Source organism: Neodiprion fabricii, chromosome 1 (assembly GCF_021155785.1).
Source record: "Neodiprion fabricii isolate iyNeoFabr1 chromosome 1, iyNeoFabr1.1, whole genome shotgun sequence".
Taxonomy (NCBI): Eukaryota; Metazoa; Arthropoda; class Insecta; order Hymenoptera; family Diprionidae; genus Neodiprion; species Neodiprion fabricii.
Window position 1 is genome coordinate 21,758,900 of NC_060239.1, and position 11,788 is coordinate 21,770,687.

General features: G+C 37.1%; 1 protein-coding gene across 1 annotated transcript; it reads right to left on the bottom strand.

Annotated features, from left to right (window-relative positions):
- Positions 1 to 6,055: 6,055 nt before the first annotated feature.
- Positions 6,056 to 11,026, bottom strand: LOC124182197. The gene is made up of 4 exons (XM_046569138.1): positions 9,586 to 11,026; positions 9,238 to 9,467; positions 7,916 to 9,057; positions 6,056 to 6,808 (listed from the first exon to the last, which is right to left on the bottom strand). Exons 1-4 carry the CDS (start codon positions 10,232 to 10,234, stop codon positions 6,670 to 6,672), a joined length of 2,160 nt encoding a protein of 719 aa, XP_046425094.1. The 5' UTR covers positions 10,235 to 11,026; the 3' UTR covers positions 6,056 to 6,669.
- Positions 11,027 to 11,788: the final 762 nt, after the last annotated feature.

Sequence of the window (11,788 nt, forward strand, 5' to 3'; positions counted from 1 at the left end):
GATACAACCATCAATTCAGTTTTTTCTTACCCCTTGGAACAGTATTCCAAGTTTGACGTTATTATATTTCATACGTGAATAAAACATTTCGCGACGTGGATTCATCAAACGTTTGATGAATTAAAGCAGGTCAGTATTATATATTGTATATAACAAACTGTTTTTTTTTCACTTGTCATTAGTTTCTGCGGAAATAAAAATCCTCTTGAAGGTAAAGAATTTTAAGCCATAGTCTCTAAGAGATGCCTCATACTTTTTACCTTTTTTCCATTTAAATGACGTGTGAAAAGTACAACATATTCAATAAACGTACAGGAATATAAGATTATGTATTGCTGGTACTTGGCGTAATTTTCTAAAATGAACGTATAATATAGTTTAACCGTTAAACTGGCTTCATTTTAATGTAAATAACAGTATATTTGATTATTCAGACGTGGAAAGCTTCCTTTAAGTCGGCCATTTTGATCAAAGTGTTGAGAAGGTTGTTATTTTGCTATTATCTGGTTTCTGGTCGCTCCAAGGTCAAAGACGCTTATATCAGTATCAAAGGTAAGCTAATTATCTCCAGTATTTTGTTTATAAAGGACCATTTACACATATGTTGCGAGGTTTATTTTAGACTTCAACTGAAAATCTCATTGATTTCAGGAGGATTTGTGAACACAAATACTAATGATTTAAAGCTATTGCCCCAATTGAATACAGTCGATTACATGATTGAGACTTGATACAAATGATTTATGTATGTTACTTCTGATCTTATACATTGTTCCAAATCAAGTGCAACTAACGTCAGACCGTATTCAGCTGCGTTTCGTGTGATGTACTCTAATGTTTTTCAAATTCATTTTGAAATGCATCATCATCTGTGCGTAATGATGAACAGGATTGCATTATATTCAATCCGAAAGGAGTCACAGTTGGCACTGCATTCTCAACAGTTAAAATACCTAGACGTTTCCCTCACACATTAGCATGCTCTGTAATGTCAATAATCAACAATCAATAGTATGTATAATCCGAGTTGCTACGATGAATATTACTTTATAGCCCCGTTAAACTTCTAGCTGTCGTGAGCATGAATTGAGGTACCTACTGAACGTTTCATGGGAGGCAAATCGGTGTAGACTTTCGAATTCTTCTTTTTATTCTGCACGTTGATACTCTTCGAAATCTTATATATTCCCGCTAAAAGTTTATTCGTATTATGAAAAATTCGGTCAATATTTGCAATAAAATTTTTTCAACCGTCTTACATAAAAATCAGTCAGTTTATTACTAAAAACGTATTTATAGTTCAGAACAATTACATTTTTTATCAGGAGACTGTCACAGCTTTATGCAGAGTAAAATCGTACTTCTCAAGCTAAATTACGATTGATTGTTTATTGAACAGTGCATTTATTTGCAGGATAGTGCCCTAATTCGTCTTAATATTTATATTTAAAAAAAGCTACAATATATTTCAAACTGTTTTATCACCTTGTTAATTGATTGGTAGCATACTTCTGTCTCGTGTCTGATGAAAAATGTCTGCCAAGTTTGATTGCATGCTTTTGATATGTGGACTCAGGTCTTAATACTTATCTACACAACTGAACTCGATACTTGGCGTTGAATTGAATATGTCAGAGTTATTAAAATAGTATTTTGAATATACAGAACATAAGGCTTCCAAATTTTGAAAAAGCAGAATCATTTCGAAAATCTGTTGTGGCATTTTTAAACGAATTGGAAGGTCTAGGATGAATCAAAGTGCAAATAAATTTGCTGTGGTATTTTTCGACCATATGGATCTATACGTATATGTCTTAAATGCTTTTAATAACAAATTGTTGGATAAACTATTAATGAATTATTTTTTTCAATCTGGCATGTTTTTCGTAAGTTTGATTTATTTTCTGGAAGAAAATTGAAGTGTGTTTTTTTCTACCATTATCGCAAGCAACGGAGTGATTGGTATAGAATAAAAAATCTTCACCAATTTTCCACCTTACATGAAATTTGTGACCAAGTAGATGAGTGATGAGGAGAATTCGTCAAGTGATAGTCAATATGTGTATATTTTACAAAAACTATAAGAAAATACAAAAAAGCTTAACTACACATTCGTTTTTTCCTTAGACATCATCTGTTAGTTAATTAGATTTGTCTCGATGTATTAGCTAAGTTGAATCTTAAATTTGCGGTCGATGTCTTTCAAACAATTATTGTAACCAGCATGTTCCTTAAGTTTTAAGGTTAGTTGCACAAAACTTTGCGTTTGTGTCTTCACATTCAGAAATTGCAACAATTATATGTACAACGTGTTAAAGAGTGAGAAGGCAATGTTTAAAAATGAAATTACATTCATAAAAGAGCGGTGTATTAGGATTACTTCCAATTATTTGACGATCTCTATAGCTTGGATGTTTTTATAACGCCATTTTGGAATGAAGTGACACGAAAATTAATTACGATGTATTACCAATATCGAAGATTTACAGATAGTCAATTGACGAATGAGCAATATTATCGCAAAACGATATCAAGGGTGCCGAAATTAGTATGTCAGTACGTCCATTAACAGTATTCTTATATTTGCTAATATGCATCATATCTTTAACAATTCTTTTGTACCAATTAGGTTCCGAAGTTATTACTGCTGCCTTTTCGAAATCAAAGTGATGCCCCGAATATAAATTACTTTGAGCCGCCAGAGCGCAACTATCTGCATCGTGACATGTAGATTTTATTACAGTTTTTGCAATAAATTTTATAAACGGTATTGATTTGGTCTGGACTAGAAGTCACTGTTTTTAGGGCTCCAAAAAGTCTATTTGTGTTAATTAAAGTTTTAAACACTACGTCAATTCCTTCCCTTTTTTTTAAATTGTTTGATATTGATAGACAAACCTTCTATATATGGGGTTGAATCCACATTATGTTCAAGGTTGTTGTTATTCCCGTGTATGATGTTGTAGAATTTATGAATTATACGTTTCTTAATATCTAAAAGAAAATTAAGCGGATATTCATTATTTAATAGGGTCTTATCCACCACTTTCAAATTTTTTGAACAAAATTGTGGGTAAGAAATTTTTAGACAGCGACCTTATAAAGCTATGGCGACAGATTTCTTATGTTGTATCGGTAGTTTAGAGTTGAAATGCAAACATCTTCCCGACCACGTTTCCTTGTGATACCAATCAAGAAAAATTTCATTATTTTGATTCATTACCCATGTGTCAAGAAAACATTTTATTATCGCCAACTGTGCTAAACACCATACGGGAATGTTCATTTGAAGCGAAATTGAAAAAAAATATTTTTGACAACACAACACGATAAGTATAACTTTTAACAACAAATAATAAAAAAATCTATCTGCCAATTTCAAATGGCTCATAAATATACATGTATGTTATAACAACGTCATTATCAAATTTAGGTACTTTATGTTCGCTTTCTTTGTTGGAGGCTTTCCTTTATTTTTAATTTCTGGAATACGCTATAATAAAATTTTTATAGAAATACTTATACCATTCAGAGGAAAATCCATGATAAAACCGATGCTAAAGAATTTCAGACTAATATTGATATTTTCTGTAATACTCATACCTTTTACGTATATTTTGATAGAGTCGAGGCATTAAAGTTTACCAAGAACAAAATTACAATTTGCTATGATCACATTTCGGTATTTTTCAGTTTTTTGGGGGGTACTTTTACAGGCTTATCAAATTTCTGAAATCACAAAAATTGGCAGTTTCCTGGAAAATTTCTCACGAGATTTCAGGAGTTTGACCAACATAAAAAATGTTCAATGTAGAGCCACATTGAAAAATTTTGCGTATCATTGACACACCATTCTTCTGATCACAAGCAAGTTAAGGTGCATTTTATGATACCACTGCTCGCTATGGCGTTGCCCATAAACTACGTAGCTCTATTTTGGGAATTTTTGAGTGCCCCTCCTTCCTGTATCGTCTATCACGAAAATTACCCAGACTTCCCCCCCCCCCCTTCCCCCCCTCAACTCACCGCCAGAAGGGCTCGTGGATTGAGAAAAAAAAATTTTATACATTAAAAAATTAATACACAAGTAGTCTATATTATTCAGAGATATCCAAAACAACAAATGGTCAGACTAGCCACGCATCCCAATTATTATTATTATTACGGGAAAACGTGACTGCAAAAGAAATAAGATTGCGCGTGGAAAAATAAATTAGAATGCCTCAATTGTAAAAACACGTATCGCAGAGTAAGACCCCCCCCTCCAGCACCCCGCTCAAACTAGATACGCGGTTGACGGACAGCTTCTAACGGAATTATATTTGACACAATTTGACAGGTGTGTCAAGTATAAGTGCGTTCATTACTGGTAATATCCAGTTACAAGTCCTCATATTTTGTTTAAAATTTTTTAGAAAACATGTTAAAGCAGGAATTTGAATATTTTGTCGTCATGCTAATAAATACCACGTTGATAAAACTTTGCAATTATCGTTTTCCAAACTTCACTTACACAGAGGCTAATTTTTGAACTCCAATGTGTGGCGGAAATGAAATTCGGACGGTCCTTACGCCATTCATTCGTGATGAGCTAGTGTACATCAGGGAGAATAAATAACTCTGTTTATCGTGAATATCATAGAAAAAAACGCTAGTCACTTATTGTCAAAAAAGTATATCACACAAACTCACAACACCGTATATTCGTAAATATTAATTTGGTATACGCTCCTTTAATTTGCATTTCGGTAATATTGTTTATGGTATATCTTAACGATCGTTTTGAGTGTTTCACCAAACTTTGCGTCGACAGTACCCTTGCCTTCACAATGTAAACACCAATGTTTGGAATAAAAATTTTAATCCTTTTTATGCTACATTTAACCGTGATGGTGTAAAGTGAAATACAGGTTTGTAAAATAATAACAATGATCACTGTACATTGATATACAATTTTAATCCCATCTAGTCTTATAAAATGATACTATCAATAGAATATCTTACTGGCAATGAGTGCGAACAATCTGTCACCCCATCCTGCATGTAAAAAAAAAAGATCCATTTTGTCTCTCCTACGAATTTAACGATAAAATTTCATATCATTTTGCCATCTCGAGGTTGAGCAGATTAACGTAACTCGCTAAACACCGTAAACATAGATAGTTTATGAGGCTAATATGTAATGACGGCCCATCACGATAGCGGAATTATATGGCTTGGCAGTATAACCTGTCGAATCAGGAACTGTGGGTTACGCTAGAAATACGACATACTTACGCAGACCGTTGTGCATCTAACTCAACCTGTTATTATACATATATCAAACCCATAACCCAACAATGGAAAGTGTTGAACGATCGTTATATCTAACGAATGACCAGAGGGAAACTATTTCGCTGATTGACGGATGATTTGTACAGTATTACACAACACAAATCATCCTGTACAGGAGTGTGCATTACGCATCGTACTGTGAATCTTCATTGAATGCTCTTACTTTATGTTTCTTAAATATTATTAGAAAGAGAGAGACTGATCGAAACTCACTGCTTATGTAACTACATCTCCGGGTAGGATGAGCAATTTATCTTCATCTAATTTCACGATTATCTATTACCACGATAATTTGATTATGTTAATCAAGCTTACGAATATCAATAATATCCTGCTTTGAAATTCCGTATTTTTTGGGTTTCATGTCAAGATGTATTGAGGATTCTCATAAATAATATCGAAAGGTAAGTCAGCAGTTATTGAGTCTGTCACAATTATTGACCTTTTTCGGTTGCATCTGTAGACCCTTAGTTCAAAATTAACGGAAAATAAATTTGCAGTGTCTGATCCTCTAGGATTTGATTTTAGCCATCGAGAAATTCACCGTTTGTGCCATCAATTTATAATTTTGTAAAATAAAAGGGTCAATAATTGGGTCTAAACCCATCAATAACTGGTACACTTACCTTATAAGCTAATACGCCAGTTTTCTACCTCAGTTAACACTGCAAAAATATTCAATGTTTGGGATTGTAAGTGAATTGAATTCATGTGAGAATACTTCTTTTCATATTGATTTATTATACATAATTTACAAATTATAACCTATTGAGCACACACAAAATAGACAATTTCGCAAATAAATACAAACATTACACGAATGATTGTTAACGGTTTTCTACAATCTAAGTGGCATGAAATGAATCCACACCAGCGGATGGCAATGGCACCCTGTTTAATGAAAATGAATTTGACTATGACTACGAACTATGTAATTCAAGATGATAGTTCTTAGTTGAGTTAAATAAAACGCATAACGCTAGTGTTAATACAGTCCAGATACTTGAATTATATCTCAGGAACGAACGGAAAGTCGGGCCTTGCTGTTAGATTTTCACTTCTATGGTTTCTGATTAGCGATGCAATTAGACTAAATTTACCATACATACGAAATTAGAATCCATAAACTAAACGTCGCGAGTTATGGCCCATAAATCTCAGTACAATCTGAATGCACATTGTTCAGTAAATTCTAATTTCATAGTTTCTGTATTTCTATACGAAAATAAATATAAATATACCTATGGAATAAGACTATACAAAGATTGCAACTACATTTTGAGTCTACAACGCAACAACCTCTCGAAATCCTACCTCCAAACTTATGGTATTTTTCTATTCCGTGCTTATGTGACAGGAATACAACCGATGGCAATCACCGCGGTCTTGTCCAGCCCTTGCAGCATTCATGTATCGCTGAAATCGTCGCCCTGAAGCACTTTCTCGGTTACCCTGTCTAAGTTCATCCGCTTCCCTGGAATGAGATAAAACAAAGTTCAATGCATCGCAATCTAGTTCTCAATTTTTATTTTGAACGTACTATCACCATGCAATTGTGTTAAATATATAAATGTAATTAAATTCACAAGCCAAGGATCTTAAATATCTAATTATGATGTCACTGTTTTAACGTAATGAGCTATCATGTTACCAAACACAATGTCAAAAAACATGGTCCGATTTAAAGTCAATGTAATTCCAACAAATGTACCATAGCCAGGGAATTGAAAATTCCCGTACTTATTAAGTACAAATCAGGAGATTATGTCTGCTATAAAAATGGAACGTAAGGATTACAATGAAATCAATTTTCACTCAATTCTGGTTAAATTCAACGATCTTTTTGGATATATTGAACGTTGAAAAATTGACAAACTTTATTACAGATTGGGAGTGGCAGTGCGTGAAAAAAACCCTACGAAGCAAATGAAACGAAAGCAGGCTTGCTTCAGAAAGTCGAAAAAATCGGTAATTCGCGTAGCGCCTGACTCGCGACCTTGCCGATTTCGGCGCACAAATTTACTTCCGGCTTTCATTGGTTAGTATAATTATTCGTACCACGTGTTTCTAAGTAAACTTCATCGACTACCGCCTTTACTTTTCCGCAGCGTTGTAGACCGTGGCTACTATGTAGGCGTGACCGTAATTCGACAAGGATCCTCGGTTCTTTCACCGGTTTGGTCTGCAACGACCTAGTTGTACTCGTTGCTATCTATCTGAACGCGAACGCGGGGAAAGGCGTGGAAATGCGGCGAAATATTACAAATATTTTATCCTGCCCATGTTTACTAAAGGTGCGTGTTATCACGTGGCGCATCACCAATGTGCACGCTCAGGTGTACCGTCGACATTTCACAATCGTGACCCAAAAACCTTAAAAAATATAACCCGGTAGACAGTTCTCGGTAGAAGGCCACTGTCAGCGACCCGATTGGCTCAATTTTGACTCGCCATATTGACGCGCCTTTCGCCCGAGTTTAATTGATTCAAAGTTATTTGTTGACGATTCGGAACCACAACGTACAAACTCTACACCAATGAGCACAGTCACTACATTTCTGCCGAGAACGACTTCACATACCTTGACAACTCGTTCGACACAAGATTGCTGTGCGGTGTATACACCGCGGGATTTTTATACATGCTGCAAATCAACCGCTCGCGACAATCCTCTTCTAGAAATCTCAACTGTTTGAAGATATCGTCCAATCTCCCGACGATGGGACCGTAAAATTCGTCGTCATAGGCTCTGAGCTGACTCCTGGATGCATCGGATTGAGTATTCTTGGCATTGTCTTGCTGAGCTATTCTCTGCTGGGACGACTGCAGATTGTAGGTTGACTTTTGTGCGACTGTCACGGGATTCAAAGCAAGGGCATGTTGGAAATTCTGCGGCACTTGCGAGATTTGCTGATAGGGCTTGGCGACGTTTTGGGCCGGTTGATTTCCCGGCTGACCATTTTGGGTATAAATTGGAGACTTGGACGTCGGTTGCACGGAGTGAGGAATACGCTTAACGATGTCAACGGTCGGCGAACTGTTCAACCAGGCATTAGCGTTGTCCGACTTTGAGGTGAATCCAGAATTCTTCGAAAATGTTGTTCCGGGTCTTATCTGCGAGCTGAACAAGTGATTCTGCTGCTGGTGTTGCTGCTGTGGATGGTAAGGGACCTTTGCCATACTCGGCTCAGTCACGGGTGCGGCTGCCCGAGTAAACCGGACCTCATCAAAGTACCCGTTGTAGGCTAAACCTTGAGCGTGATTCCCTATGGGACCCAAGTTTGAAACGGGCCCCCTTAGTCCGAGATTTTTGTTGAACTGGGTCATGCCTATGTTGCTCAAAGTGTGGCGTATATTTGGATTGGGATTCTCGTACGGCCCAACCGGCTTGTCGTACTTTATCTGAGGCCCGTACTTCTCGTATGAACCCGGCTGATTGGGAACCACAGTAACCGGTCTGGCGTTAGCCGCATATTGAGGCACCCCGTATGGGCCGAGTGCCGGCTGCACGCCGGCGTAAGGCTCTGGAGTCAAGACACCGGGATCCTCGTAAGAAGCGATTCCCCATTCCCTCAACTCTTCCATGTCTTTCCTGTACTGAATATGTGGCTGCGTGTAGTCGTAGCCGTCAAATTCCTCCTCTTCGTGATGGTGTGGATGATGCTCGTGGTGGAAGGTTGGAACCGGTACCGGAACCGGGACGTGATGATGATGGTGGGCAATCTGGAAAATATCGAGAATAAGGTGTTTAATTGGCCGCGAAATTTTTTGGCTAATTTACAAAGTAGGGGTATTCTACTGAAAAGAAGGCGCAATTTCATGCGTACGATTTACAGAAATTAACAACAAGTCTGCTGTAATATCCAAATGCCATTTTAGGTAATAATCGAGAATAAATTCTACCTGATGGTGATGATGATGATATTTGGTTCCGCCACTGTAATAGCTCGAACACAATTTGAAGACGTGGGCAAACGCCGGCACCAGGAAGAGCAGGACTTTGAGGAACAATTTCTTCGCAGTTCCCACACCAAATAGGAATGGAATAATGAAAAAGAACTTGATCTTGATGAGCTTGATGATCAGAAGTAGGGCCAGGAAGCTTGTTAGCAACTTGTTCTTGATGAATTTCTCTGAAAAGATAATAATATCACAAGATTAAGTAAGACCAGATTATAACAACGACTTACTAGTTTAATAAAATTTGTCTGATACACATGTGATATAATAAGAAGAGGTGCCCATGCTTACTTATTTTGTGAAAGAGTCGTCCTTGCTCAGTTATTGCTCTTTGTTTGAAGTCTACTCTTATTAGAGCACCATCTTCATCGACCTCTTTAGGACTGATCTTTATCGATGTACCCTCGAAAAAGAAGTTTGGAAGTTGAAGCTCATAATCCTTCGTTGCTAAGAACTTGATTGTCTTGTCGTGGAGGGCGTTGGTAACTTCTTCGAGTGGAGACACAGGTTCAACATAATAATTTTCATCTGACTTTCTGGAAGTCTGTTTTCCAGTTGATGACTTTCCATCGGTCTCGTCAATATTATTGTATCCTTCATCATGATTTTTCTCGTTGTATTCGGCTAAATATTTGTGATAATCCAAGTTGTTTTTTGTCAAAGTAAAACCATCGAACACCGTGATATTGTCCCGGTCTGCAAATGTACTATCCAGATACGTATAGACATTCTTTTGTATGCACGAAAATGACGCTTTTTTCGCACAGTCTTTGAGAAGCCCTTGCCACAGGACGTTCCCAGTTTCGTTGGGATATAAACCCTTGATATTGAATATATTGACGTACGATTTTAATTTGGTGAAGTTGAATAATTGGCAGTGAGTCGAAGACACGAGAAGTAGTAACAAGATCGTTCTTTGGCACATTTTAAACCCGTACATTTTGGCTACGTTTTGTGTTTTTCTTTTATTACAGTTTCGAAGTGTACAATGTTGCAAACAAATTTCGACAACCGTGACAACAATCCTACATTTTAAATCTCTGAAGCCAGAAAGTTACCAAACATAGTGTTAAAATGACCACTTAAAATTTAATTCATACTCTGTGAGTGAAGTATATTTTATGCCTTAGAATTTCACTTAATCTCAATCAAAGAAGGAGAAAGTTGAAAAACGATACTATTGATATTTTTTTTATCAATAAACACCAGTAAATAGATCCCAAGCGAAAACGTGGTGTGATATTACTTTCATCACTAGTTTGCACACTCGAGTTGTGCATTAATGGTGACAGGAATGAAAACAAAACGAAGACCATAAGCACACACGGTTGTAACCAACACTCCTCTTCAGTCGAGATGCACGTGGGCTTGCGTGATCGGTGTACCGATTACAGATCACGTCTCTCACCGGTGGAGAGATGTGCATCGAGCGATCTCTCGTATCGAACTAAGCTCGGACTTCTGCCGTCTGCGGTTACAATTCACCTCTTCGTCAAGTGTGTCAGAGGCCCTCCTACTCCTCCAGACACCGCGGAAGGTCATTATCTTCGTCAGCGTTGTGTGTGCTCGGCTGGTGTCGAGATTCCGTCTTCATTGGAATAGTGTAATCGAGACTTTGTTCTTCACCTTGACCTATGTGGGCCTTCAAGGTATCTACTCTACTTTTCGCTGAGGTTTGCGCAGCACAGCATTAGTCCAAATCAATTCGTGATAATTGGTCCAGCTTGGGGCTATTAAAATATGATCCAAATATGTTTTCAGATACTCCCAGCAATCCAATTAATCTAAAAACAGTTCCTCGGATCGAGTCAGAAGTTTGGTATTTAATCCATTATAACAGATGCTGCTTGGAGGCGATTTCTTCTCCAATATCCGAGTGAAAAATATATACCACGCGTCACCTGGCTACTGAACACATTCTCGGTGATTCAAATGCGTGGCACGTGATGTTGAGAGAATTTATATCTTCACGCTCTTTCATTTATCCTCATTGTTTCACGAACGATGAGAAAAGTCATAACCATGTAATTCCTACGAGAATTGTACAAGCTTGTGTTTAGACGTGCATTGTTTAACGTGGTTACAATTTTGAAAAAATATGTTCAAGACGATGTCTGATTACTTCCTTTGAAACGCTCATTACTTTGTTGAGGGTAAAATTCAAATTTTACAAATGCAGATGAAGAACTGACTGGTCAAAAATGCAACCGTCTCTCCAGCATCCATAAATGTGGTGCAAGCAATTGCATGACATATCTACGGAGCATTTACACGCGTGACACAGCAGGTGAAAACAGTATTAGCAGTTGACACTTGTATCACGGAGCGTCTGAACATACCGGATACGTAGCCATGGACAAGAAATTAGTAATCGTTCCTCGAAGAGATAGCTGTAAAGATGAAACGGGATTGAATTAAATGAAATTTGGAAAAATTATAGCTAATTGCAAGCTCGAGAATCATATTTTTAAAAACAGATCAAATGACTTTCACC